At 41.5% G+C, this 25,697-nt stretch overlaps 1 protein-coding gene across 2 annotated transcripts in view; it reads right to left on the minus strand.

Annotated features, from left to right (window-relative positions):
- The window catches only part of ATG5 (autophagy related 5), a 147,893-nt gene that overhangs the window by 66,237 nt on the left and 55,959 nt on the right, over window positions 1–25,697 (minus strand). For both annotated transcript variants that reach the window (XM_019537828.1, XM_019537829.1), the window contains one exon: window positions 6,253–6,347. In XM_019537828.1, coding sequence (XP_019393373.1) covers window positions 6,253–6,347 — 95 coding nt within the window. The remainder of the gene's footprint in view (window positions 1–6,252; window positions 6,348–25,697) is intronic.

The following is a 25,697-nucleotide window of genomic DNA, read 5'->3' on the forward strand; positions in this document are numbered from 1 at the left end:
ACTTTCAACTAAACTGTATTAATACTAGTGCCGTATTCACTTGAGGTAGTTGTGGTCTGACATCAAGTATAGTTAGGTCCTTCTGGATTTAATATCAAAGCCTGGATAGGCACAAAGGCATTTTGTTGGTTAAAATGATGTACCTCCTTTATACCAATTTATTAAATCAATCAACACAAACTCAAAATGAACTCAAGAAAACATCTCACCAATTGTTCCATAATGTTTAATCATTTGTTTTATACAAAGGCTCTTTTTCTTCCTACAAATTTTACAAATAACCAACTACAGTAAATCTGCTGTCAGCCATGTAGGACCAAGAAGATAGCTAAAGATTCAAAGAATACAGCAGAGGTGGCCAACCTCTGGAGGGGGCAAGCAGCACAGTGAGAGACTGGACAAGGAGCAGAAAGCAGAGCAGCGGATCAGTCATGGAATAAGAGTGCCACTCAGGGTGGCTGTGGGGCTTAATCTGTGGCACATCGTCCAAAAGGATGCCCTTCCCCAGTCCGGATTGTTTGCCTTCATTCAACAGATACTGTATGCCAAAAAAGTAATACTGCTAAAAGAATCCAGATCTAGTATCTCTCTGCTTTATTGCTCAGATTCTATCACCCTTTTTTATTTTCCATTTGCTGTGGTAGATAATAGCATTCTGTCCCAGTTAATATTTTTTAACAAAAAGCTGCTAAACGAAAGCTTAAAATGATCTGTGGTTAGTTTAGTTCTGAGTTACCAAGTTTTAAGATTTTATTTTTGCTGTCCTGTCCCCACTCCACTCCCCACACACAGCTGAACTTGGGTAGCACACAAGGTATGATTCATATTATTCTTTAAATGTGTATTCAAATGCACACTGTAGATGAAACAACTTTTAAATTTAGAAAGTAACAGTTCTTTACTGAAAAGCATATCCAAACATTTTATGTTTCTATAACAACGTTCTCCAATGGTACAGCGTTGTACATAGTTGAGACTGATTTGCATTTTAGTTGATGGACATCTGCTCTACTTTGGAATGATCTAGTTAGAGTAAAAACTTACATAGGCAAGCAGGAACCTATAAGGTTCCTTTTCTGGTTCCCTTCAGAAAAAGGCAAGAGTGGAAGGGATCAGAAAAGGAACTGGTTCAATGGCTCCTGAAGAGATGCCCCAGAGGCTACTCATACAGGACCTGTGGCTCTGCGCCAAAACCTGCATTCTGATTTCAAAAGAACTAACAGGTCAGTGGCTAATGCAATACAGACTCAGGCTGTAATAACTCAAGGGGACATGCAAGTACAGAATAAGAATACAAAGGTAATTTATATTCAACTTACTTTACTTGGTCTAATAAAAGGTATCAGATTTACCCAAAGAACTTTGTCTACCTCCGCCCTTAGACCAACACGGCTACAACCAACACCACTTCCACACTTCAACAACAGAGCTTAAATACATATAGATTTTTAAAATATGTTAATAATTTTGTATAATTAATTCAAGCATGTCAGGTCATTAAAAATATACAATGGCCTAAAGTAAACATTTATAGCATGAGAACAATATGGGTACACATTTCTTGTAAGTGATAAAAATGTTACTGTTCGTAAATATTTCTGGAAATCTCTCTAAATATTTTAATAGCCTTGAATGATTTGTATAATAAATCCCTCTTCAATATACATCTAAAAATAAAAGAGGAGGTGTGCACATCTTTATGGGGGAGCAGAAATGTCAGAGAAAACATTTTGAATTGTTAATGAAAATATTTTACTTCCTTCTTCAAAGCATTATCTCCGTTTCTTCACTCAACTACTGTTTGGTCCACTATTCTTAATACAGCTACTTTCAGACAGCCTTAAAGGCCTTAAATAAACAGATACTAGAGTATTTCCCAAGCAAATCTAACAAAAGGCACATTTGTATTTATATAGGCCCCACTGACACATGAACAGGTAGATAGTACTGAATTAATGAATCTTCATGCTCTTTGCTTCATTAGTATGCAAGCCTATGACAGTCCTACCTTGGGTAAATTCAAAAAGAGGTTGGATGAACACCTGTCTGAGGTCGTGTGATCCCAGCATGTACTCCTACCAGTGGCGGGGGGGTCAGACTAGATCAGGGGTGTCCAACCTTTTTGAATGTGGGGCTGGATCACGAACTTTTTATCACCCAGTGGGCTGGCGAGCCATATTCAAAGACCTCACAGGAAGTGTTATCACATCAGGAAGTGATATCACATGACCTTTGACACCAGTGAAGTTGCAGGAAGTAACAATGAAATTGGTCTGGAAATGTGGTTTAAAATCCAAAATAAAAACAATATGAAAGCAAGAATGAAATAATACCAAACACTTGACTATAATGTGAACTCTGCTCACTGTCACGCACTTCAGTGTGCATACTTGTATGTATGTGCACATGTGCCCTCCCTTGTATGTCTCCATCCTGGATGTCCCGGTCTGAGGGACAAATGCAGCCTCTGGGCCGGGCTCCTCCTGCCTCCTGCCCAGCCCAGCTCCGGCAACCGCACACCCCACAGCCTCGGCTCGGCCCAGCCCTGAGGCGCCCCCAGATCCGTGCGGGAACTTACCCCATGCCTCCAGCCCCGAGGTGCTCCCAGCTTCACACAGGAACTTACCTTGTGCCTCCATCCACCACGCATGCGGGCAGGGTGCAGGTCATGCTGCAGCTCCCCCGGCCACACGCTAGGGGTGAGGGACAGAGCCAGACAACAAGCTGCAACGCGCTGTGCCCAGCTCGTCTAATCAGGCACGCCTGGGGCAGCCCCAAGCCGCGCAGCCCTCGGGGCAGCGGCGGCAGGACCCAGCTCACTGATGAGCCCGCGGGGTAAACGGCTCCCCTCCCCTTGCTGCCGGCCCTGCCCACGGGCCAGCCCTGCCCACCTCGCCGCTGCCCCACCACTGCGGCTCCGCACTCCACGGTGGTGCTTCAGGCCAGATAAAATGGCTTGGCAGGCCACATGGCAGCCCGCAGGCCATATGCTGGATGAGCCTGGACTAGATGATCTGTTCGGGTCCTTTCTGACCCCAAACTACTATGAAACTATGAATGAACAAACTTAGGGAAATGCTGAAAGGTTTTGAAAGTGCCCACCTAACATTGCCTAGTTTACCCAAACCAATTACTGCATACACTACCATCCACAATACGTGCTAAATGAGATACCTACCAGGCAAAGCAGCATAATATATATACAGTCTACTTAATTCTTCCCTGTAGAAACTTAGCCTGGCCAAAACAATAAGGCACTGAATGCATTAAGCTTTTGGGCACAGCCAGGGCACAGTTTAACCTTGTACTAGATGTTTTAAGTAACAAAATTTGTCATTCCACCTTTAATATATTTGCTTGCATCTTGAATATAAATTAAAACTATTTAGGCTGTCACTATGAGATTTAGCAACACTGATATCAAGTCAGACATTGATAGCAAGTCAGATGCTGGTATCAAGCAAGCCTACTTTGTTTGATCAGTATCATCTCCACTTAATCTGTCCATTTCTACCGTTTCAAAAGTGTTTCTTAGCACCCCACAGTAAATAAATTAGTCACTGACTAAAGAAAATGTTCGGAGAGAAGTTCATCTATATGTTCTGATGCAACTATAGGGAGCTTGCCATCTGGTAAAATTTCTGATCAACACTGTCAAAGTAACTGTGACTTCCGTTCTCAATCTTTAAGGTTTCACTTTGACAGTAAGTTGGTCTTAATTAAACCTAGCATTAAAAATTATTCTAAAATTCCAAACCAGTTACAAGCTTCTGCAGAAATACACATTCTGATAAGTCATTACAACCTGGCATAAAGTACCACATTTATCCACATACCACATGCCCCAGGAATTTTGGGAAGGCAGAATGAAAGGGAGAGAAAAGATTTTTCCTTGACAATAGGTCACTTAATATAGCAAGTTATAATATAAATAAAACCACTTTGTTCCACTCATGATCACATGTCTTTGCATAGGTTATGAGATAGACTCAGCAAGCGTAGAGATATAGTGTGGGCACATGACTGGAAATAATGGTAGGCCTACATGAAGTAACGAAGTCATTCACTCATCAATACTTTTAACCAAAATGTTCAGTAATTAGTTTTCTTGTTTCGAACACACCCTCAATTTTCAACTGCTAATTTTCTGAGGTAAAGGTACACATCGTATATGAACAAAAACAATAATGCTTAAATATTCAGTATTATAAAGCATAGAGAACTTTAAAGCTATCAGTACTTTGTGACGCACGTTAGGATTTAATTTGCGAAGATAAACAAACAGCATAGAAATACTGACTAACCCATACAAACCAGGATCTTTTAAATTAATTTTGAATGAGTTTACCTTCAAATCACGTTAACAACATAAAAATTGAGAGGCTACAGAGGAAAACAAAAAATTACAAAAAGCTGGCTTTTCTCCAAAAGGAGAAGACAAATGAAAGGCACTGGGCAAAAACAAAGATAGGCTGACATATACATTTTTAGTTATATATGCAGATTATAGGTTCAGATTTGGGAAATAGTAATATGAGGAATTAAGGATTCCTATCAGAAGCTTGAAAAAATTATTTTTGATATTTTATTGTACTGTATATTATTTATTTTATTTTACTTATTACTATAAACTTACAATTTAGCTGTCAAGTAAGCATGCACACATTAGTCCTGTGAACTGAAGTTGACTTGATTCTAATTGCCATGGGGGAAAAAGGTTTCACACATCCTTTAAGCTGTTTATTCTATTAAGCAAGATGTCAATATCTGGTGAAAATGCAAGCAGTACGATACTTCTGATGTTTGGCCTTGGGGTTTTGATTCTAATATGTGCCTGATTCTATAATATTATATTCTAATAATAGGGCGGACACTGAATCAAAAGTTATTAGCCAGGCTTTTCTCCTATATATCAGCTTCCAAAATTCTCCTGACTTGCTCAGTTCTAAGAGGGTAATTCCACAGGTCTGTACAAAGTTACATGATGTTTTAACGTTTCTAAAGTTTTTTACTTCCTCTTTTAAATTCAAACCTTTTTTTCCAACACAGCATATAAAATACAAATATTAAGAGTTTGTTCCAAAACCTATTTAAGAAATATTATTTTATTACATTAAAATGTCTCTATCTAAAGTAAAGAATGCTATTAGAATAGGGGCAGCCAGGAGGGAGGGAGGAGGGTGCATGGCTGGACATGGAGCAGTGGCAGCGTGGGATAGTGGGCGGTGGTGGTCACAGCCATATATGAGCTCCCCACCTACTCCCTGCATCCAGCCAGCTGGGTGGCAGCTGTACAGCCTGCAGAGGGGCACTGCTGCCCTCACCCCTGCCCAGCCCTGTTCCTGGAGGTGGCTGCGGTGCAGGGCACTGGGTGGTGGAGGGTGGCTGCGCTCCATCCTCACCTGCCTACCCGCACGTATCCCGTGGGACCTTCCCAAGTACCCTGGGGTATGTGTACCTGTGGTTGACAACCCCTGCATCAAAATAAAAGATAAGGGCAATAAGTCTAAACTGAAATTTGTAATAAAAAATAAGTTTTTCACGGTTACTATCTTATCTGCTTTCTCTTGGACCCTATGATGGCAGAGAAAAATATGTAGTTATGCAGAAAGTGAGAAAATGTTCTTCCTATTTATATCTTCCTATTGCTCCTTCAGCTGATGAGAAGTTGTGCCTACTCTTCACGTGCAGCAACTACAGTAAATTTTCTCTAAGCAAAGGTAAGTTCTTATTTGGCTGTTAATCATTTGGCATACTTTGGGGTACACTATTCACCTATTTCTGGCACAATGAGGAGTAATCACTGGTTTGGAATCAATAGTTGAAACAATCATTTTTATGGCTTTACTTTTCTTTCCTAAATGGAAACAGAAAAGAATAGAAGGACGAATAGAATAGTTGGAGATGTTTCTCTGGGATCTGTAAACCAGTAAGGGTGGGTGCCAAGGAAGCTACTAAATAGGGAACAGACCACTCTGGAGATATCTAGTCCCATGTTCACCCTCTATAGCATCCACTCCTGCCACTGTCAGAGAGAATACTGGGCTAGATGAACCACTGGGCTGACCCAGCATGGCAGTTCTTATGTTTCTCCATTAGCTTATCACAACTAAAACCCAGAAAATGTGTCTATACAGTTCACCTACATTTTACCTTGCTGTTACAGACATGGGAACTTAATTTTATATGGGTTTATATTCTGCAGTATGAAAATAGTTTTGTAAAACAAGTTCTTCTCGTATGATCTCCTACCTGATATATTCTGAATGGGATGTAACGAAATCCACTATCTTCTGGAGTATATTCCATGAGTTTCCGATTTATGGCCCAAAATTGTTCGAATTTATCTGTAGAGATAAACAATTATATTATTTTAGCATTAATGAAGTCTGTTTCTTTAAGGAAAGAATGTACAAAATATGTCTGGTAAAAATATACAGAAACACTAGGCATCTATAATCCCTCTGCCCCGGGAATTTTGCCTGTGTGTGAATATTTTCTTCTTCAATTTCCACTCCCCACCCAAGCTGTAATTGGATGAACTGTTTTCCCTGTTTGCAAAAATAAACACAGGGCAAGAAACTGACATTGTGCCACTACAATCGAGATGTGATGACCTGTCAGATAATAAAGGGAAATAGACTGAATTTCACTGTATTTATTTCATTCAAAGAAGTACTGCATAATACTAGTGACAATGGAAAACAGTTATTGCCACTGATCTCCACTCCCCACTTCATGTCCAATGACTGTTCTTATCCAGAGATGGAGAAAAAAGGTACAACATATAGGGGAACTCATCTGGCCTCATGGATTGGATAAGCAACACCAGGCCGATCCACAGACTTGATCAGGCCACCCGGCTCCCCCACCATGCGCCAGATCCAGCACACACAGCATACCCATCCCCACCCAGAAAACATTCGTATCATTTTACTGGAGCACTCTGAAAACAATAGTAAACCTTTTCCATGTTTCATAAGCAAGCTGATTTTTGTATATTGTCTACCAATTCAAATAAAAAACGTCCTGATCTTATTTTTGGCAGCATCAGAACCAGTGAAATAGTTTAAAGACAGCACACAATTCCCCCCCTCTCCCCTGCCCCATTCAAGTACTCACAGGATAAAAATACATAAAACACCATGATTTAAATAAAAAATTAGGTATTACAGTGGCAAATGATTTATAAAAAAAAATACACTCAAGGCCTAAATCTATTTAAAAAAAACCCCAGCATGTTATAAATAAACCTTGCCAATTATCAGAGGAAGACATAACATAACCATTGTGGTTCAATCCAGCATATAAAGGTGTTTATTTATTCTAAATGCTCTATTAATGATTGAGATGATTGCTGAAAACTCGAAGAGGAATTAATTATCCAGATCTGTGGTTACTGGAGTATATGCTACGCCTGCAGGTCAGTGACTGACGGAAGAGGCAATGCAAGATTGCACATATACAAATACATGGGTTTCTGTAGAAAGGCTATGGCCTAAACTAGGGGTCAGCAACCCCTAACACATGTGTCAGAGCATGGCATGTGAAGCCATTTTGCTCTGCACACCACAACTGACCCTGGCTCAGGGCAGCTCGTTGCTACAGAGCCTAGGCTGCTTGCAGCAAGTGGAAGGGAGGCTGCAAGCAGCCCAAGCTCCATGGCAGGTGGCAGGAGCCTACCCCAGAGACATGGGCTGCTTGAAGCAGGTAGCCGCAAGGCTGCAAGCAGCTGCGCTAGGATCTGGAGCTATGACCTGATTTGTTGCCACCAGCCATTGCACACACACCTTGGGGCAGAAAGCAGCGAAGAGGCTGGGGGTAGCACAGCACCTGGCCTCTTCCCTGCTGTGCACCCTGAAATGAGCATGCAGCCACCACCAGCAAACAGCCAGGCCAGAGCTCTGGACCCTGGTGCAGTTGCTTCATGGCTACCTGCTGTGAGCAGCCCATGTTATGTAGCAGGCAGCATGGGCCTACCCAGAGCCTGGATTGCTTGCAGCAGACAACCACCAGGCTGCAAGTGACTGCACTGGAGTCTGGAACCCCAGCCCAAATGGATGCAGCTGCATGCATGCCTCGGGGAGCAGAGGGGAAGGGGCCAGGGGTGCACTGCCACAACAAGGATTGGGCCCCTTGTAGCTTGCCTGCCATCTGCCCCTGGCATGCCAACATCTTCCAAGTTGAGGTTGCAGGGGTTTTTTTGGTGCTCGGCCCAAAAATACTGCTGACCCCTGGCCTAAAGGAATATTACGGGTTTATTCTTCAGCTTAAATGAACATGTTACTAGAAATAAGTAAGAATATGAAGAAAGAATATCTTCCCTAACTCTTTCCCTTAAGTAAAAATATCAGGAGCACAGATGATAATAGCAGCAAGTATGCAATGATATTCTTCTAGTCCCCTGTAGGTTTGTGTAGCATGCTGAAGTCTGTGCCACTGTGGCTTCACTAGTATTCTTACCTGAACTAGTTAAACTAAAGCTAGGTTATGATAAACCTAGCCAGAGGTGCTGAATACGTGAGTGCCCAAGGGCCCTGCTCGAGAAGAGGGTTGTCACTTGAAATGCGTAAAACTTTCCACCTCCATCATTTTAGCCACCCTCTGCCCTCCCACCTTCCTGGTGAGGGGCAAAAATAAAGGTCAGCGCCGATGGGCCTAGCTGTGCTGCAATCACACCTCCTGACTGGCCAACAAACATGCCTTTTCATTGATAATATCTGTTCATTACAGTGACATACTACATGAAACAATAAAGATACAGAGCTAAATTACCAATGGACCTATAACCCCCCTAGTGTTACAAAGGACACCCTAGCAGATAGAACAAAACTAAACATCAACACCTAGACCTACTTTACCTGTTCGAAGTTCAGAAAAATGACAGGTTTCAATACTGCAGTGGTCCCCAAACTAGGAGTTCCAACCCCAAATGGGATCACAAAAGCTACAAGTGAGCTTGTAAACCCACAGGGGCCCTCAGTTCCCTGATTCTGCAATTCCCCTGCAATCAAACTGGGGCAGGAACTTATGCCCCCCCCCCATTATTTTCACAAATGATGTCTGCATTTATCCCATGGCAAGCAAAAATTAAGCCAAAGCAACTCAGTCTTCAATGAAGCAAGCCCAAGTTTTCCTTTTTCACTTACAGCAGAATACCTGGGGTAGTTAAATCCCTTGTCCATTAATGGACCAAATGATAGTTAAATCCCTTGTCCATTAACAGACAAGGAGAAGCTACTGCAGTGTGATAAGCAAGCAAAATTATAAGTCCGTAAGTGGGGTCATATTTAGAAAAGGCTTGGAATTACAGTAACTAAGAAAATGGGTGTGGCCATACATATTTTTGGAGTCGTTTCAAAAGGGAATGAAGCAGTTTTGAAGTTGGTTAGAATGGCTTTCCTCATTTGTATTGTTCTTGGCTTGTCACAGTAACAATCAAATCATTAACAGCTGCTGCCCTTTTGAAACCGGTCCAAATGTATGCATGTCTACACCCAAAAGTACAGAGCTCGGAGTTCTCACAGACAAAAGGCCAGAGGTACCAGAGAGTCTACTTTTGCCAAAAGAAATTAATCTCCGCACTCAAAGTAACTACTAGTAAAATGAGAAAGTCCGGATTAAATCAGACTGTGTTATAAGACTTGAGCTACATGTTTCTTTTTAGTGTCCTGTATACTGCCTATATAATAGAATCCTTGCATAAACGACAATTACATGCCAGACAATCAATAACCGTTTTTCCATTCTTCACTCCATCTTTCAACTCCCAGAGATGGAAGAAAATAAAATGCGTAGGCACAACACACACCTATAAGAATACCCACAAGAACCTGGAAGGATAAAAAGGCCCTAAGAGCTGTTATCAGCAGAGTTCAACAGCTAATTAACCAGGTAATATATCAGTTTTCATAGCCAACTTGACAATTTCTCCTTGAGTTATTTTGAATAAAGCTACATTTTAACCACTGTAACTATAAAGTTAATCACTAATAACTTTAATTAAAGAAAATTACTCTAATGGAGCTTTCTGCCTTCTTTCTTCTATTAATTTATTAAGTGCTTTTCCTACATAATATTTGTGCTTCAATATTTCCTCTTCTGCCTGTTCTGTCCTTTTTCTTTTCTACACCTAATTTTGAATATAATGCAACACTGAAATACCAATATACGATTCTCTCACAATACTAACTTACCATATTTGTGAGGTTTACCCATTACTGGTCACTTTCTTCAACGTTACTAAATTACTGAAACAATCCAAGCCTTGTTAATAACTTGGGGGCAAGGTTCATATTCTAAAACCTTGTATTACTTAAAGTAAAATTGCAAGGGCAATTTTAAAAGAAGATTTGTTTCCAGATGTCCTGCTTTGTCATCTAAGACAAAGACCCAGTTCCAGAAAAACTGGCCCGACTTTAATGGAATCAGACATCTAGCCACCCTTGTGTCCTGACACAGACTTTCTATGCATCTACACAGCTTGTAGCACCTTCCTACTCTATCTGAAGCTACAGACAAGGTAACCTTTAGCCACTTATAAAGCATGGGGAAGTTGTTGCTCCATAGTGTGCATCTGCTGTTACAGTAAAATTGGTACACCTATATGTTTCTATAGTAAAATAAGTGATCTACATTACAGTAACTTTAACCTGAGTGAAACAGGGATGAAGTTACAGTGCTTTTGCCACCCTTCTGCCATTATAGGGGCATGCAGATACAAGACTTACAGAGTAATAGCCTGTATTATATGGGAAGCAAGTTTTTCCAGTGATATCTTTTACTGGATCAACTGTATAGTTGGGAGAGATGTTAAACAAGCTTTCAGACACAAAAGCCCTTCTTCAGCTTATAATACTGACATCATGGTATAGCCTGAGTATTTAAGTGGCATGCTACCTGCTTAACTGCCAAGAGGTAAACGGTGGGATGAAAGTACTTCCTCCTTTGAGAGGTAAATAGAGACTATTTGGAGGAGAAGAGAGGAGGAGGAAACCGGGTAAAAACAAGGAGAGAAAAGTAAACACACAAATATATTTAAGGAGAACACACAAACTGAAAAGAAAAGAAAGAACACAAAAGAAATTACTAGAACGTGGGAGGTTAGAGTGCAAGAAAAGGACAATACAAACAAGACAGATGAAGCATCTGAGAAGATACAGCTTACTAAAAATGGTGACCATTTCTATGTGGTAAACTTACCATACATGCTGCAATTTGCCACAGTCCATACATAGTTCAGGACAAGCTCTTAAACATGAAGCAGCACAGTCATATTTTTGCAATGGGGACCAACCTTCTGGGCAGGTATGCCACAAATCAGCTCAGCAACCTCCAAGTACCAATCCAGTCCCTCTCCTTTACTCACTCTGTTACTCAGCTCCCTGCTCCGGGCTTCCTAACCAAGCTGATGCTCTGCTATCTCCATCTGTCCCTGTGCTCCCAGCCTGGTCTGATGCTCTGCTTTCTCTCCCTGCCCATCTGCCGCATGTCACATACAAACTGCCCAATACAGGTTACCTAACACACCCAGATGACAGGTTGGTCACCCCTGGGCTAATTAACACAGCTGAGCAACAAACCACCTGTGCTGCAACTCATGCAACTATGTTATCTCTAGTTTAGAAAGCAGCCTGTTGCCAGCAGTATGACATGCTTTCAGGAGTCACCGCTGATCAGGGTCAATTCAGAGAGAGTCAGTGAATATGAAAGGGTATATTATTCTCACTCCGTACTGTTCTCATGCCAGCACGGGTACTCTTTCTACAGTCGTAAAAGTACCATGATGCTTCTTCCCTTGTAGAAATAACCTATAATAGTGATGGTTAAATATTCTGTCAAAATGCGTTTTTCAGTGGAAACTGGGTGTTAGACTAAAAAGTTTCTGTAAGGTGCCTGCTTTCCTCAAAAGTTTCCACTTTTCACAGGGAAAAAATTAGCATCCGTAAACCACAAATTCTGTTTTGGAAATACTGTTATAATGCCTCATGGAAGCAGTAGTTCAGGTATCTCACACCCACATTCTCCATTACATGCTGCAATCTCAAGCCAGAATTCATCTATCATGAGCTCAACAAGAAGGGGGACCATATTGTACCATTCAATATTAATAATTGTTATTAATTTAGTGTTAGTGTTAAAAATTAATTGAATTACTTGAATTAAGTAAGTGTTTGACTACAAATTAGGTGTTATAAAACAGTGCACATACATTAAGGACACTTTCCTGAATACCCAACAGAGAAGAAGATTTAATTGCAACACTCAGCATTAAACAATACTTTATGCCTCTTACACAATACTTCTTGATTTGGTCTATGAAAAGGTATTTTACTTCAATGCTGTTTTTATGTCCTTAAGTCATGATCTTACACTGCTGTACTGCAAACAATTTCAGTAGTTTTACTATAGGAATTTGTGTTAGAAGTAATTAGATGAAGTGACATCTGAAGTTACCTAAATTTAGATATTTTGGTCTGTCCAAAATATCTAATTTAGGTTGCCAGCTATACAACCTAAACATCTAAACAGACATTTAAAGCATAAGATCCAAAGGAAATTATTAAAGGAATTCTTCTGGTCCATGTAAGTGTTTAACATGACTTCTGAAACACAAAGACACTTATAGATTTAGAAAAATGAGTATAAAAATCTCCAATTCTGAGCATAGCAGTGTTTTCTATTTCTAGAAAAGAGGTTTAAGAAAGTTATACTGTATGTAATATTACCAATCAATAGTCCCGAATCATACGCCTCTTGTGAGCAAGGACTGTACAAAACGTTCAAAACACCAGCAATAAACAATTTCATTAGTCTCGACTAGAAAATACTTTAATACGGTCCTTCTCTTTTCTCAGGTCAACTGTTTTTAACTATTTAGAAACGCAAACCTAAATGAACTTTCAACAAGAGTGTAAAACAGAAAAAATATTTTCCCATGAAAAGAATCAGCAAAAAGGCTTCATACACTCATCTCCCACCCTCAAGTAATTACGTAGACTACATTATAACTAAACTCTCATTCAAGTCAAATCTGATTACTCTTGTTTTCCATGCTCCTATCATGTTTTTAATGAAAGTGCTCAAGCAGTATGTTGAAATGAGTTTCTGTATTAGTAAAAAATATTACTTGCGAACGCAGAACGTCTCATACCTTAAATTAATGATAACAAGGTTTTGAATGAAAACAGCAATGGTGAAGAATTCAAGTGAGCCTAAGAGTCAGGTATATTAGGTAAATAATAGGAAAACTGGCATCTACATTTGCAAAAGTTAAATGCAATTTTTTTTGCAAAGTAAGATGTAAAGGAAGAGTGAAAAAGGTAACAGTACAAAAATCAATAAAAGAGTTACCAACTAAATCTGTAATGTAGTCATAGAATCATAGAAGATTAGGGTTGGAAGGGACCTCAGGAGGTCAACCAGGCCTACCTCCTGCACAAAAGCAGGACTATCTCCAATTATATCATCCCAGCCAAGACTAGGACTTGGGTCTTAAAGACCTCAAAGACCCCTCTAGCCAGGTCTTAAAAACCTCAAAAAATTCCAAGGATGGAAACCTCCATGAATAGTCACTTTACTATCCTAATTTTTAGGAAAGTATTTAGGGTGAACATAAAGCAGCACAGAATCTAAACAAGAAAAGCAAAAATTCTCCTGTGTAAATGGTAGATCCAACTACAGTTCTGAAAATCATCTACAGCAACAATTACCTTAAAATGGTTTTTAAAAAAAAAATCAACAGACAGTAGATTTGCCTGGTGGAGTCCTTCTTGCTAGGGTTGAGTTCAGGATGACCAGGTTTATTCTACCATGAAAAGCATGTAATATCTAAAATGAGAAATGCCCTACAAAGGAAGAACAGGAACTATGAGAAAGCCCTGAGGCCCTCAATACCATGCAAATCATAGAATCATAGAAAATTAGGGTTGGAAGGGATCTCAGAAAGTCTTCTAGTCCAACCCCCTCCTCAAAGCAGAGCCATCTCCAACTACATCATCCCAGCCAAGGTTCTGTCTAGTCAGGTCTTAAAAACCTCCAAGGATGGAGATTCCACCACCTCTCTGGGTAACCTGTTCCAATGCTTTACTACCCTCCTAGTGAGAAAGTTTTTCCTAGTATCTAACTTAAACTTCTCTTGCTGCAACTTGAGACCTCCTTGTTCTGTCATCTGCCACCATTGAAAACACTCTAGCTCCATCCTCTTTGCAAACCTTCAGATAGCTGAAGGCTGCTATTAAATCCCCCCTATCTCCTCTTCTCCAGACTCAATAAGCCCAGTTCCCTCAACCTCTCCTCATAAGCCACATGTCCCAGCCCCCTCACCATTTCTGTTGCCCTCCATTGGATAACCTCCAATTTGTCCACATCTTTTCTGTAGTGGGGAGCCCAAAACTGGACACAGTACTCTAGACATGGACTCATCACTACCGAATAGAGGGGAATAAACACTTCCCTCAATCTGCTGGCGATGCTCCTCCTGATGCAGCCCAGAATACTGTTAGCTTTCTTTGCAATAGGGCCCACTGTTGACTCCTATTCAACTTACTGTCCACTGTAACCTACAGGTCCTTTTCTGCAGAGCAGCTGCTTAACCTACTGATCTCCAGCCTGTACTGGTACATGGGATTGTTCCATCCTAAGTGCAAGACTTTGCACTTCTCTTTTCTGAACATCATGCAATTTCTTTTGGTCCAAAATAAGTTTTGGGACTCAAAACTACCTCAGCTATGCTGGAGCCAGCCAAATCAAAGACCTATGTGACTTTGCACAGTGCTCACAGAATAAGAGGTGTAGGTTGGAAAGCTCCCTAGGCATAGCATGAAGAAGTTGCCAGACAACACAATCTAAGGCAAAAACTAGAGATTTTTTTCTGATAGACGAAATAAACAAATTGATCTTTGGATGGCCTCACTCCAAGAAAGTGTCCTGCAGGACAGCCCTTTATCCCCACAGTTCTGATTCGGGGAAATGTGCATACTGAGATTGCTCAGGTATTCTGAAGGCTTTCAAATAAATCATTGCCAACACCTATAACTTTGAACGGGGGAAGGATCTTGCATTTCCTTTTCTGCTGACATAAAATACCACAATGGTATTGCTCACCGTGTCTGGATGCAGAATCCTGAGATACAATGTAGGAATACCACCTCCTAGTGATAACCAGGATAATGATATGCAACCTCACTACTTAGAAACTAAAGACCTGTATCTGAAGGTCATTCACATCTTCTCCTTATCTTCCTAAAGAATAATAAATAGTGATCTCAAATGATAAGTAGGAGGGGGAAGGAGTGGGATGCCCTTTGCAAGCAATTCTTGGGTCTTTCTAATGTGCAGGTGATGACCAAGCTGGCAGCAGATTGGCTATCCCCATGCCTGGTGAAGAGACAGCCCTCAAGTAAGCCTGAGGCATCACATCCATACAAGCAGCCATATGGCCAAGGATAGACCAAAAAAAAATCATTGTTAGCAGGTTGACTTTCATCTGTGTGATAAGGTCTAGCAGAGTATAGAAACTATTCAGAGTCAGATAAATCCTTATAAAACATACTAGGACCAAGTAGGGCCAAAAGATGTGGAAACTGGAAGAGGCAGAGGTTCTCCATTACTGGATGGAAAAATCTGCCCTTCCTACACTTCATAACTTACACATAGCCAGTTCTGTAGGTAAAAGTAAACTGCAGTGATGTTTCTCCTGCAGTAGGCTGCTAACACCACAGTGACCTTGGAATGCCTTTGAGGCAATCAAGAGACCAAATAATAAGGCCCTGAACTGGTAATAGTCCCAGATTACCACAAGCCACAGGTTTTTTCTTAGTGAGAGAGTGATAGTAATGTGAAAGTGTGCATGCTGAAGGCAAAGAGAAGCAAACCAATTTCATGCATTAGAGATTATTTCAGTAATGTAACCACATTGAACTACTGACAGATGACATGGAACTTCATTAAGGTCTTCTTTTTGCAACCAGGAATTAACTGCTACAGATATCACTTTCCAGGTACAAAAGGTTCCTCTGCCATAGTCCTCAAAGCAAGAAAAAGCAGCCCTCTCCAGTCAAAAACAAAATATCATTGGAAAGGTCCCTAAAAAGCAATAGGGAAAAATGACTGGGTCACTCCCTGTGCTGAACTGGATGGTATAGCTGTAATGGTATTTAAGACTCACTGGTCCATGATGATAAAGATTCACACTTGCCTAAAGCAGGCCAGTCTTCAAATGGTAAGGTAGGGGAACTGTTTATAATCAAATGGCATATTTCAACCATCCCAAAGGTTCTATTTCCCAAGGAGTGGTGAGATGAGGTGGTGCTTGCCAAGGATGCCTCATGCTGCAGAAGTGGCACTTCCTTACAGCATTTTGAAAGAATAGACTTTTTTCAGCTCCAAAACACATGAAAACCTGCATACCCTGAAAGGTTCTTAGGTAATGTTGTGTGTTCTTGGGTTTATATGTACAGCCTGAAGAAGAATCATAAAATCATAGAAAATTAGGGTTGGAAGGGACCTCAAGAGACCTCAAAGCAGGACCCTCCCCAGGATGGAGATTCCACCACCTCTCTGGGTAACCTGTTCCAATGCTTTACTACCCTTCTACTGAGAAAGTTTTTCCTAATATCTAACCTAAACATCTTGTAGCTTGAACAAACATTTCTAGCTTGGTTAATGACCACTCTACTTCCCCCGCACATATAGTCTGCTTCAGCTCCACACTTTGCATTCTGACTTCTATCCAAAACTGGAAGCTAATGAAGAATATGATGTTGTTCCCAGTAAGGCCAAGCTCTTGGGCTCTTTCTTATTCCTTTGTGGGGATCTGGAATGTCTTTCCTTTCTCACTGGTGGTTAATAATGCCGAAAGACAAATGTATAGGATGAAGACAGAAAAAATCTTCACTCTTTTAGGGTATCTGGTAGCATTTTTTTTTTATCATCCATGTGCTCAAGGGGAAGACAAAAGAACTGTACCTTGAGGGAAGGCCAGGGGGTAGTCAATTGTGGAAAAGACTGAGAAACTATTCAAATACCTAAATTCTGCAACAAAGCCCCTTCCCTCCTTCCTTAGCTACCTTTAAAGCATGTGCACAATGCTAATGGTAGGAACATTGCAGAGAAATGTTGTGATTATATTAGGAACACCCCATACCAATTTTGTAAAGAAATTAAGCCACATAAGTCTTCTTCAAAAACTTCTAGCTGAAGAAGATAAACTAAACAAAAGAGAAAGAGTATTAGATAAAAAAGGTGGGAAACTGGATGTAAAAAGAATCTTTTAAAAATTAATGTAGTATTTACAGTAATAAATTAGATGACATCAGATCTTTAAAAAAGTTTTCAAAATACATTTGATTTTTTGGCAGAAGATGCAAGTCAATTAGAGCTTCTATCATACAACTGCATCTATAATTTTCTATCTAACTGCTTATATTATGTTTTTGAACCAAAGTAGTAATCCTCAATTTTTATCAACTGTAATCTGAAGTACTGTATACACATTTAAGTATTTTTCTTTTATTGGTATACTTAATCATCATTCAGATCAGTTGTTAGCAGAAAAGATAATGCATGTTAATTATTAAAGCAATTACATTTTTAAATTGTCGCATCATATACTTTTTTCAATTAAGTTAATAAATTAATACATTTTTTCAAAGTTTTCATTTTCTTCTCGCCACCTCCTCCTCCTTCCCTTTTACAACATGGATAAGTACAGACAGTCAAAAGGCCTGAGGCTGAATCAATTCAATCTTCACATTTTAGTCTAAGCTCTACAGACTGAACTGATAAGCAAGTGAACAGACACTCACTTCTGATTCTGGCAATGCAGCCACATGCCTAGAGTGGCTCAGGCCAGAAGCTGGGGGATGCTCAGCTCAGCTGGAGCAGACAGCTTGGGTCAGGGCTAGTCTGCCCATTCTGCAATGGGTGGGGAGGTCTATGGGAGAAGTGCAAATCATCCTGGGCTGCCAGGGGACTGCGAGTTAACTTGAATCTGGCTGGAATTTGGGACAGAAGTTCAATAAACTGATTTAACCTAAATCACTTAAGACTGATACTACATCCATGATGGTTTATCTTAAACCAGTTTTGGTCATTTTGAAAGTAGTTTATGTGCACTTGAAAGTTCATGTGAACTGCTGTTGTGTTACAGATCTGAACCTGTTTTGATCTCGTATACTGGTTTATGTGTAAATACAGTACTTGGCTGTTCCAGTTTGAAAATACAGATAACTTTAAACTTTACTGAAGTTAGCATTTTGTGATTTTATAATTTGCATAAAGTATTTTTTTTAATGCAGGAGTTTTTAAAGCTATAATAATTTTGTAATAGGAAAAAGCAAAACTACAAAAAGCCAAAGCTGTATTCTGGGTTTCTCAGTATTCCGGAACATAAACGTACAAATATATTTTAGGATTGATTAAATTAAAAAGCACGCTTCTTTATGACTGTTTTCTACCTTGCTCAGCCCACCTGCCTTAAAGTTCAAAAGCGAGGCAGCACTTGCTAGAAACATCAACGAAGGGAAGTGGTAAAAGGATGCAAAGATTTCCATCTTTTATAAACAGATCACCAGTGTGCCTCCTGTGTAGCTATCATGACCCAACTTACAACCTGCTGGACATATATCAGCATGGTGATTTTCCCTCCCCACATAACCAGTTTTAGCCCCTTAAATAAACACCGCCAATCCTTCATTTAGGTTAAAAAACAAGTACTTTATTTTGTTCAGCCTTGTAAATAGTTCATTCTAATATAAAGTCTCTAGGGTACATTAAGGTTTCTAATGAAGAATGTTGCATTCTTCATAAGAAAAAAAATGCATTTTCCAACCACCAGTAGTGAAAAAATAAAAATAAAAGTAATCTGCAGATGCATCTTTCTTCTGGCCCGTCACTTGCACAATTGTCTGGTTTGCATGTATTCAGTTCTTTTCACATGGTACTGAGAGACCACTTCTTTTTCTCCATCCATCCTCTTGTATTCTTCAAGCAAAGCCTACTAACAAGGGAACTGTGAGATCCTTGCTCTCCCAAACCTGCTAAACTCCTATTCAGCCCATCACAGCTGCAACCTGAAATCAGCTGGTGGTCTAAACAAGAGCACAATTCTCCACAGCACAGTTAACATTTAACTGCCTTCTGACAAGCTTAGAAAAGGGCCCTTGGACCCAATGTGCATCAAAAACAGAAAACAGAACCACATGGATCAAAATCATTTTCTTGTAATCCCAACTGTCAAATATATCATTCTGTACATTAAAACAAGTTAATTTTTTTCCAAGTCTTACCAGAAGGTTGTTCCAAAACCTGTTAGAAATAATCTTCAATTTTCCATCCAGAATTTATTCATGGTTTTCACAACTAGTTCATAGCTAGCTAGGGAATGTGGAAGGCAATCTAGTTCTGGATACTGCAGAGAAGACTGAAGTATTTAATGCCTTTTTTTTTTTACTTCAGTCTTCACAAACAGGGGCAGCAGCTTTCAAATGACTAATGTACTTGGCAGCAAAGTTAGGGAAAGATACAAACAACCTACAGTAGCACAAAAAAAGATTAGGGATTACTTAGAGAAACGAAATGCATCCACATCAGCAAGGCCAGATAGGATGCACTGAAGAATACTGAAGGAATTGGCTGATGTAATTTTGGACTCATCAACTATCCTCTCTGAGATCTCAGGGACATTTGGGGAGGTCCCAGATAATGAGAAAAGGACAAATATAGAACTCATCTTTAAAAATGGGAAGCAGAAGGATCTGAGGAATTGCAGACCAGTCAGCCTGACCTCGACACCTAGAAACATGATGGAGTAGACCCTCAAGGAATCCCTTGTGAAGCACCTAAAGGACAACATGGTGATCAAGAAAAGCCAGCATGGATTCACCAGAACAAGCCTGCCTAACTAATCTAATTTCCTTCTATGATGAAATGACAGGCTCTGTGCATGGGGGGGAAAGCAGATTATGCAATACAGCTTGACTTTAGCAAGGCTTTTGACACGGTCTCCAACAACATTTGGTAAACTTAGGAGTCTAGCTGGAAAGGCCCTTTGCAACCAGCATCTGGACAACTTGGGAGCTCAAGAAGGATGGCACTTTCTCAAGAAGACTATTCTTATCACTTAAAAAGTGACCATCCCCATGCAATCAAAAAGAGGGAGAGGCCAAGAGACCCACCTGACTCAACAGAGACATTAAAGAACTTCTCAAAAAGAAAAAAGAAGCGTACACCCAATGGAACAATGATTCAGGATCCAGGGAAGAGTACACTCATGCAGCCAGGATCTGCAGACATGAGACAAGGAAAGCCAAAGCATCCATGGAAGTGAAGCTAGCGGCCAAAATTAAAGACAACAAAAAAAATTATCCTTCTATAGATGCATATGGAGCAAGAAACAAGTTCTAGCTCAACTGTGGCATCCTTCTAGACCATGGAGAGGAAGCCCACAGTTGACCCCCATCAAAAGGTAGAGCTTCTCAACAATTACTTTGCATCAGTATTCCTGAAATCAGGCAAGAGCTGGTTGCCAGACCAGGGGCGCAGAGAATACAGCAATGACAACGGTCCTCATAAAATCAGTCCAGAACAGGTGAAGATATTCTTAGATCAGATGCACACTTTCAAGATGGCTAGTCCAGATGACTTTCACCTGAGGGCGCCAAAAGAGCTGACCGAGCTCTGGCGAGGCTGTTTGAGGAATCGTGGAACTCAGATGTTATCCCTAACAACTGGAAGAAGGAAAGTGGCAGCCTTCTTTAAGAAGGGAAAGAGGGATGACCCTGCCAACTACAGAGCGGTCAGTCTGACTTCGGTTCTGAGGAAGATCTTTGAAAACATTTTCAAGGAGCACATCACTCACAAGCTCCCATCTGGTGGGGTAGTGAGAAGCACCCAGCATGACTCTGTAGAAGGGAGGTCATACCTAACAAACCTGGTGCCCTTTTATGACCAGGTAACTAACCATATAGACATTGGTCAGGGGGTGGATGTCATCTACCTAGATTTCAGCAAGGCCTTTGATACTGTTTCCCATTAAATCCCCTCAGTTAAGTTGGAAAGTTCTGGCTTAGACCAGGTTACAGTGAGGTGGGTTGAAAACCGGCTCAGTCAATGATCCCATTAAGTCTTGATTGATGGGGTGGCCTCACCCTGAAAAGCCGTCTCCAGTGGTATACACCAGGAAGCAGTGCTTGGGCCCATGCTTTTTAATATCTTTATTAATGACTTGGAAAAGGGTTTGAAAAGTATAATGATTAAGTTTGCGGTCGATACCAAACTGTGGGGACAAGCAGGCACACCAAAGGACAGGTCATGGATTCAGGACAACCTTGACAGGCTGGTCCTATAGGCTGAACAAAACCAGATGAAGTTCAACAGGGACAAATGCCAGGTCCTTCATCTGTAAAGGAAGAACCCTCACCATATCTATGCAATGGGTGGTGGTTCACTGGCTGGCAGTGCATCCAAAAGGGACTTAAGAGTTGACAATCAACCAGAAGTTGAATATGAGTCAGGAGTGTGACGAAGTCGCCAACAGAGCAAATATAACTCTGGAGTGCATCAGCAGATGTGTTGCCAACAGATCCAGAGAGGTGCTCCTCCCCCTCTATTTGGAATTGGTGAGGACACAGCTGGAGTAGTGTGTCCAGTTCTGGGCACCACACTTCAATAAGGATGTGGACAAGCTCAAAAGGGTGCAGAGAAGGGCCACCGGCATGATCAAGGGCCTCGAGGACAGGCCCTGTGAAGACAGACTTTGGGATCTGGGACTGTTCAGTCTGAGCAAAAGAAGGCTGAGAAGTGACTTCCTAGCTGCCTGCAAATGTGTCAAGGTAGAACACCAGGACCTAGGCAACTATTCAAAAAAAGCCCCCCACCCCAGGAAGATGCGGACCAATGGACACAAGCTAGTCAAGAAAAAATTTCAGCTGGACTTAGGGAAAAACTTCTTTGCTGTACAAGTAACTAGAATCTGGAACACACTTCCAGCAGATGAGGTGCAGTTGCCATTTCTGGTGGTTTTTAAGAGGAGGCTGGACAAAGACCTCACTGAGCTCATTTGAGCCCAATTACCTCCCGCAGCTCCAAGAGCTGTGCTGATTAAAGCACCCAGAGCATCACGTGTACTGAAAAATGGTGACACGGCACTTAGAGCTAAAGCTCACTGAACAAGCTTAAAGTGCCTCACCACCATTTTTCAGCAGGGCGATGCTGATACACATGGCAGTGGAATCTGCTGGAGCACAATAATTACCCTTCTCCAGCAGACTTGATTAATTGAGTATGCTCTGACATGCTGCAATTACAGCATGTAGACGCACCCTTCCTGCACGTGTATAGGAGCCCCGTAATATCTATTATTTGTTCTTGTGCCCACACTGGGCTTCATTTTAAATAGCTTCCACTTGATATTTTATTCTCTTGATGTACTTATAGTAATTAATAATGCCCCTTCTCTGCCTTTGCTCTGCTAGGCTACACAAGTCTCTTCTCATAAAATAGGGTCTAAGCTCCCATCTCCTAGCCATCACTTTGCACCTTGCATTGATCTTTCTTGAACTTGGGTGACCAAAAGTATCACTACCCAAAATTCCAAATGCTAGAGCATTTTACTATGGCACCAGTACTTTCCCATCTCTACTTTAAATACCTACATTAGCCTTAATCACAATTTTCAGAAAGCCATGGAAAATTGTATGAACAATTTCAGCACCCTAGCCTCTTCCTCCTGTTATTTCCCATGAATGAGCCTGCAACTGATTTGAAGTTATTCCGTGGAAGAGAGGAATGAAATACATAGAAGCTTGTGGAATGGAATAGAAAGGAAGGAACCCCTGCATGTAATATATTTAGCTGGCAGAAGCTATAACATGTCCGACAGGCTTATGTGAATAGGGAAGTATTAAATTCAGATTCAGCTGACTGGACGGACAGTGATTTGATTTGGTGATTTGAATCACTGTCCCCATTAGATTCGGCTGAATCAGAATCGGAGATTTGGCACTGATTCTCCAAATCAGTTCTTCCAGCTGTGCCTGCCTCTTGTCACGTAAAAAAAAAAAAAAAAAAAAAGACCGGCACTCACTGGCTCTGGTAGCAGGGATCAGGGCCTCTGAGGGCTCATGGAGGAAGCACCCACATGCTGTGCATGGTAGTGGGGATCACACTCCCGCTGCCTGGCACCAGCACAGCAGCTGCCCCTGGGCACGGGTGCAGTGCGGCTCAGCAGAGCACCTTGTGTTGCCTGGGAGCTGGGGCTGCTGGGGCTGAGCAGCCATGAGCCCACGGAGTCCCTGATATCTGCTGCTGCAGCCAGTGACTGACTGCAGGGCCTTTTAATTGCCAGGAGGCTGGGACCAGGTGGGGCAGCCATCAGGGATGGGGCTCTGCCAGGAGATCCCAGAGCCCCTGCTGCAGCGGGTGAGTATGGGGCTTTGTTTTTTAAAGTGCTGGGACTAGGCTGCTGCTGGGTAGGGGACAGAGCTAGGCAGGGGAGCCGTGTAGGCTTTTCCCATAGCTCCCTGCACTGGGGCAGAGGCAAGCAAAGCCAGAGGAGCTTCAAGAGAACTGGCAGCTGCCCAGCTGTGCCTGCCTCTTCCCAGCCTATCCGAATATCCCTGAATCTTTTCCGAATCGATTTGGAGGCTTTGGATTTAATACAGACCTTTTAATGGGTCTCCTGATTCAATTCAGATTCGGAGATTCAGGCACCGAATCAGGCCAAATCTCCTCCAAATTAAAATAGGCAACTCAAGCTTCGCACAGCCTAATGTTTGATACTTCTGTAGTACCACTGTCACTGCTTGCTACTTCTAGAAATAAAGAATTTCAACTTTCAGACCCATTCAGCAACTAAATAATGTTTACATTCCTTCTCCATGGAGGTCCACACTTGATCTGAGCCTTCAGTCATTCCAGCAATACAAACAAAAGTACTTGAAGGACCCATTATAAATCAAATTGCATAAGAGACTCCTATTGACATATTAGCTCTGAAGCGACACTGCAATGCTAGCCTGGTGGAGTTGCATGTGGAAGCCAGTATTTCCTATCAAAAAGCCTATCCCTTTTCCTCTCAGAACCTCTATCAAACTGCATCCCATCTGAGAAGACAGACAAAAGCCTTCTCTCTAAAGTCATCACACCAGTCCTATAGTTGCAGCTTTAAACTTGTTTTTAATTCTAGTTTAATTTAAAACACTTTATAGAGTCAATCTAACTGTTCAGCCAAATAACTGCATTTTCTAACTGCCTCAAGCACCAATTTAAAAGCATCGTATTTCAAAGTTATCCTTCAGTAATCATTACATTCTATTATATTTTATAATACATATAAGAACCATTTGGAGTACTGCGTCCAGTTTTGGGCTCCACAATTCAAAAAGGATGTGGAGAAGCTTGAGAGAGTCCAGAGGAGAGCCACGCGCATGATCAGAGGTCAGGAAAACAGATCTTACGATGACAGGCTGAGAGCCATGGGACTCTTTAGCCTGGAAAAGCCTAGGCTCAGGGGTGATCTGATGGCCACCTATAAGTTTATCAGGGGTGACCACCAGGATCTGGGGGAACGTCTGTTCACCAGAGCGCCCCAAGGGATGACGAGGTCAAACGGTCACAAACTCCTGCAAGACCGTTTCAGGCTGGACATAAGGAAGAATTTCTTTACTGTCCAAGCCCCCAAGGTCTGGAACAGTCTGCCAGCGGAGGTGGTTCAAGCACCTACATTGAACACCTTCAAGAGTAAATTGGATGCTTATCTTGCTGGGATCCTATGACCCCAGCTGACTTCCTGCCCTTTGGGCAGGGGGCTGGACTCGATGATCTCCCGAGGTCCCTTCCAGCCCTAATGTCTATGAAATCTATGAAATCTATGAAATTTAAGTTGCAATTTTTACTTGCTCTTTCCTGTCTTGGCAATTTAATGGTTTCTCTACATGACTTTGGCTGGTGGAAATTGCTCAATGTTTCTGTTTTTGCAGCACAAAATGGAGAAAGCCAAACAACTACCTGTGGAGCCTAAGAAGAATGAAAGCAAAAAGTGGCCTCCTCATTTGTCATTGCAGCTACTCTTGAGACTTGAAATATACATTTGATATTCATGAAGTATTCACTGCAGTACAACTTTTTTTTTTTTTTTATATATATATATATATATATATATACACACGCACACACACATTACAACTTTTGCCTTTATTTTTATATTGCTTTAAAGCAGGGGTAGGCAAAATACAGCCCGCAGGCTGGATATGGCCCACCATGGGATTTTGTCTGGCCTGCGGCAGGTCCGTTGGTCCCACCCAGCCCAAGCACGGGAGGCACCCCGGCCGTGGCAGCCAAACTCCACTTCCCATCAGTCCCAGTGGTGGCAGATCCTTCCAGCTACCACCACTGCTGGACCTGGCCCCTCTACCCATGAACCCCAGTCCTTCCACCCCACACCCACCGGCAGGGACAGGACCCATGTAGGCAGGCACATGGATGGGGTTGGGCTGTGAGTGGTTGGGAAGTGGTGTCCATCCCAGCTGCCCAGCTGAGCACAAAGCAGAGCCATTTAGGGAGTTCCAGTGATCTGGGATTTCCAAGATAATCTCAGTGGGTAATGATTATCAGCTACAGAGAATTAAAAGATTAAATTGTCTAATAGTTAAAGGTTCATGCTAAAATAACTGCAAGGAAGTAAATGCAAACAGGGA

This window comes from Crocodylus porosus, unplaced genomic scaffold (genome assembly GCF_001723895.1).
Source record: "Crocodylus porosus isolate Cpor-Errol unplaced genomic scaffold, CroPor_comp1, whole genome shotgun sequence".
In the NCBI taxonomy this organism is placed as follows: Eukaryota; Metazoa; Chordata; order Crocodylia; family Crocodylidae; genus Crocodylus; species Crocodylus porosus.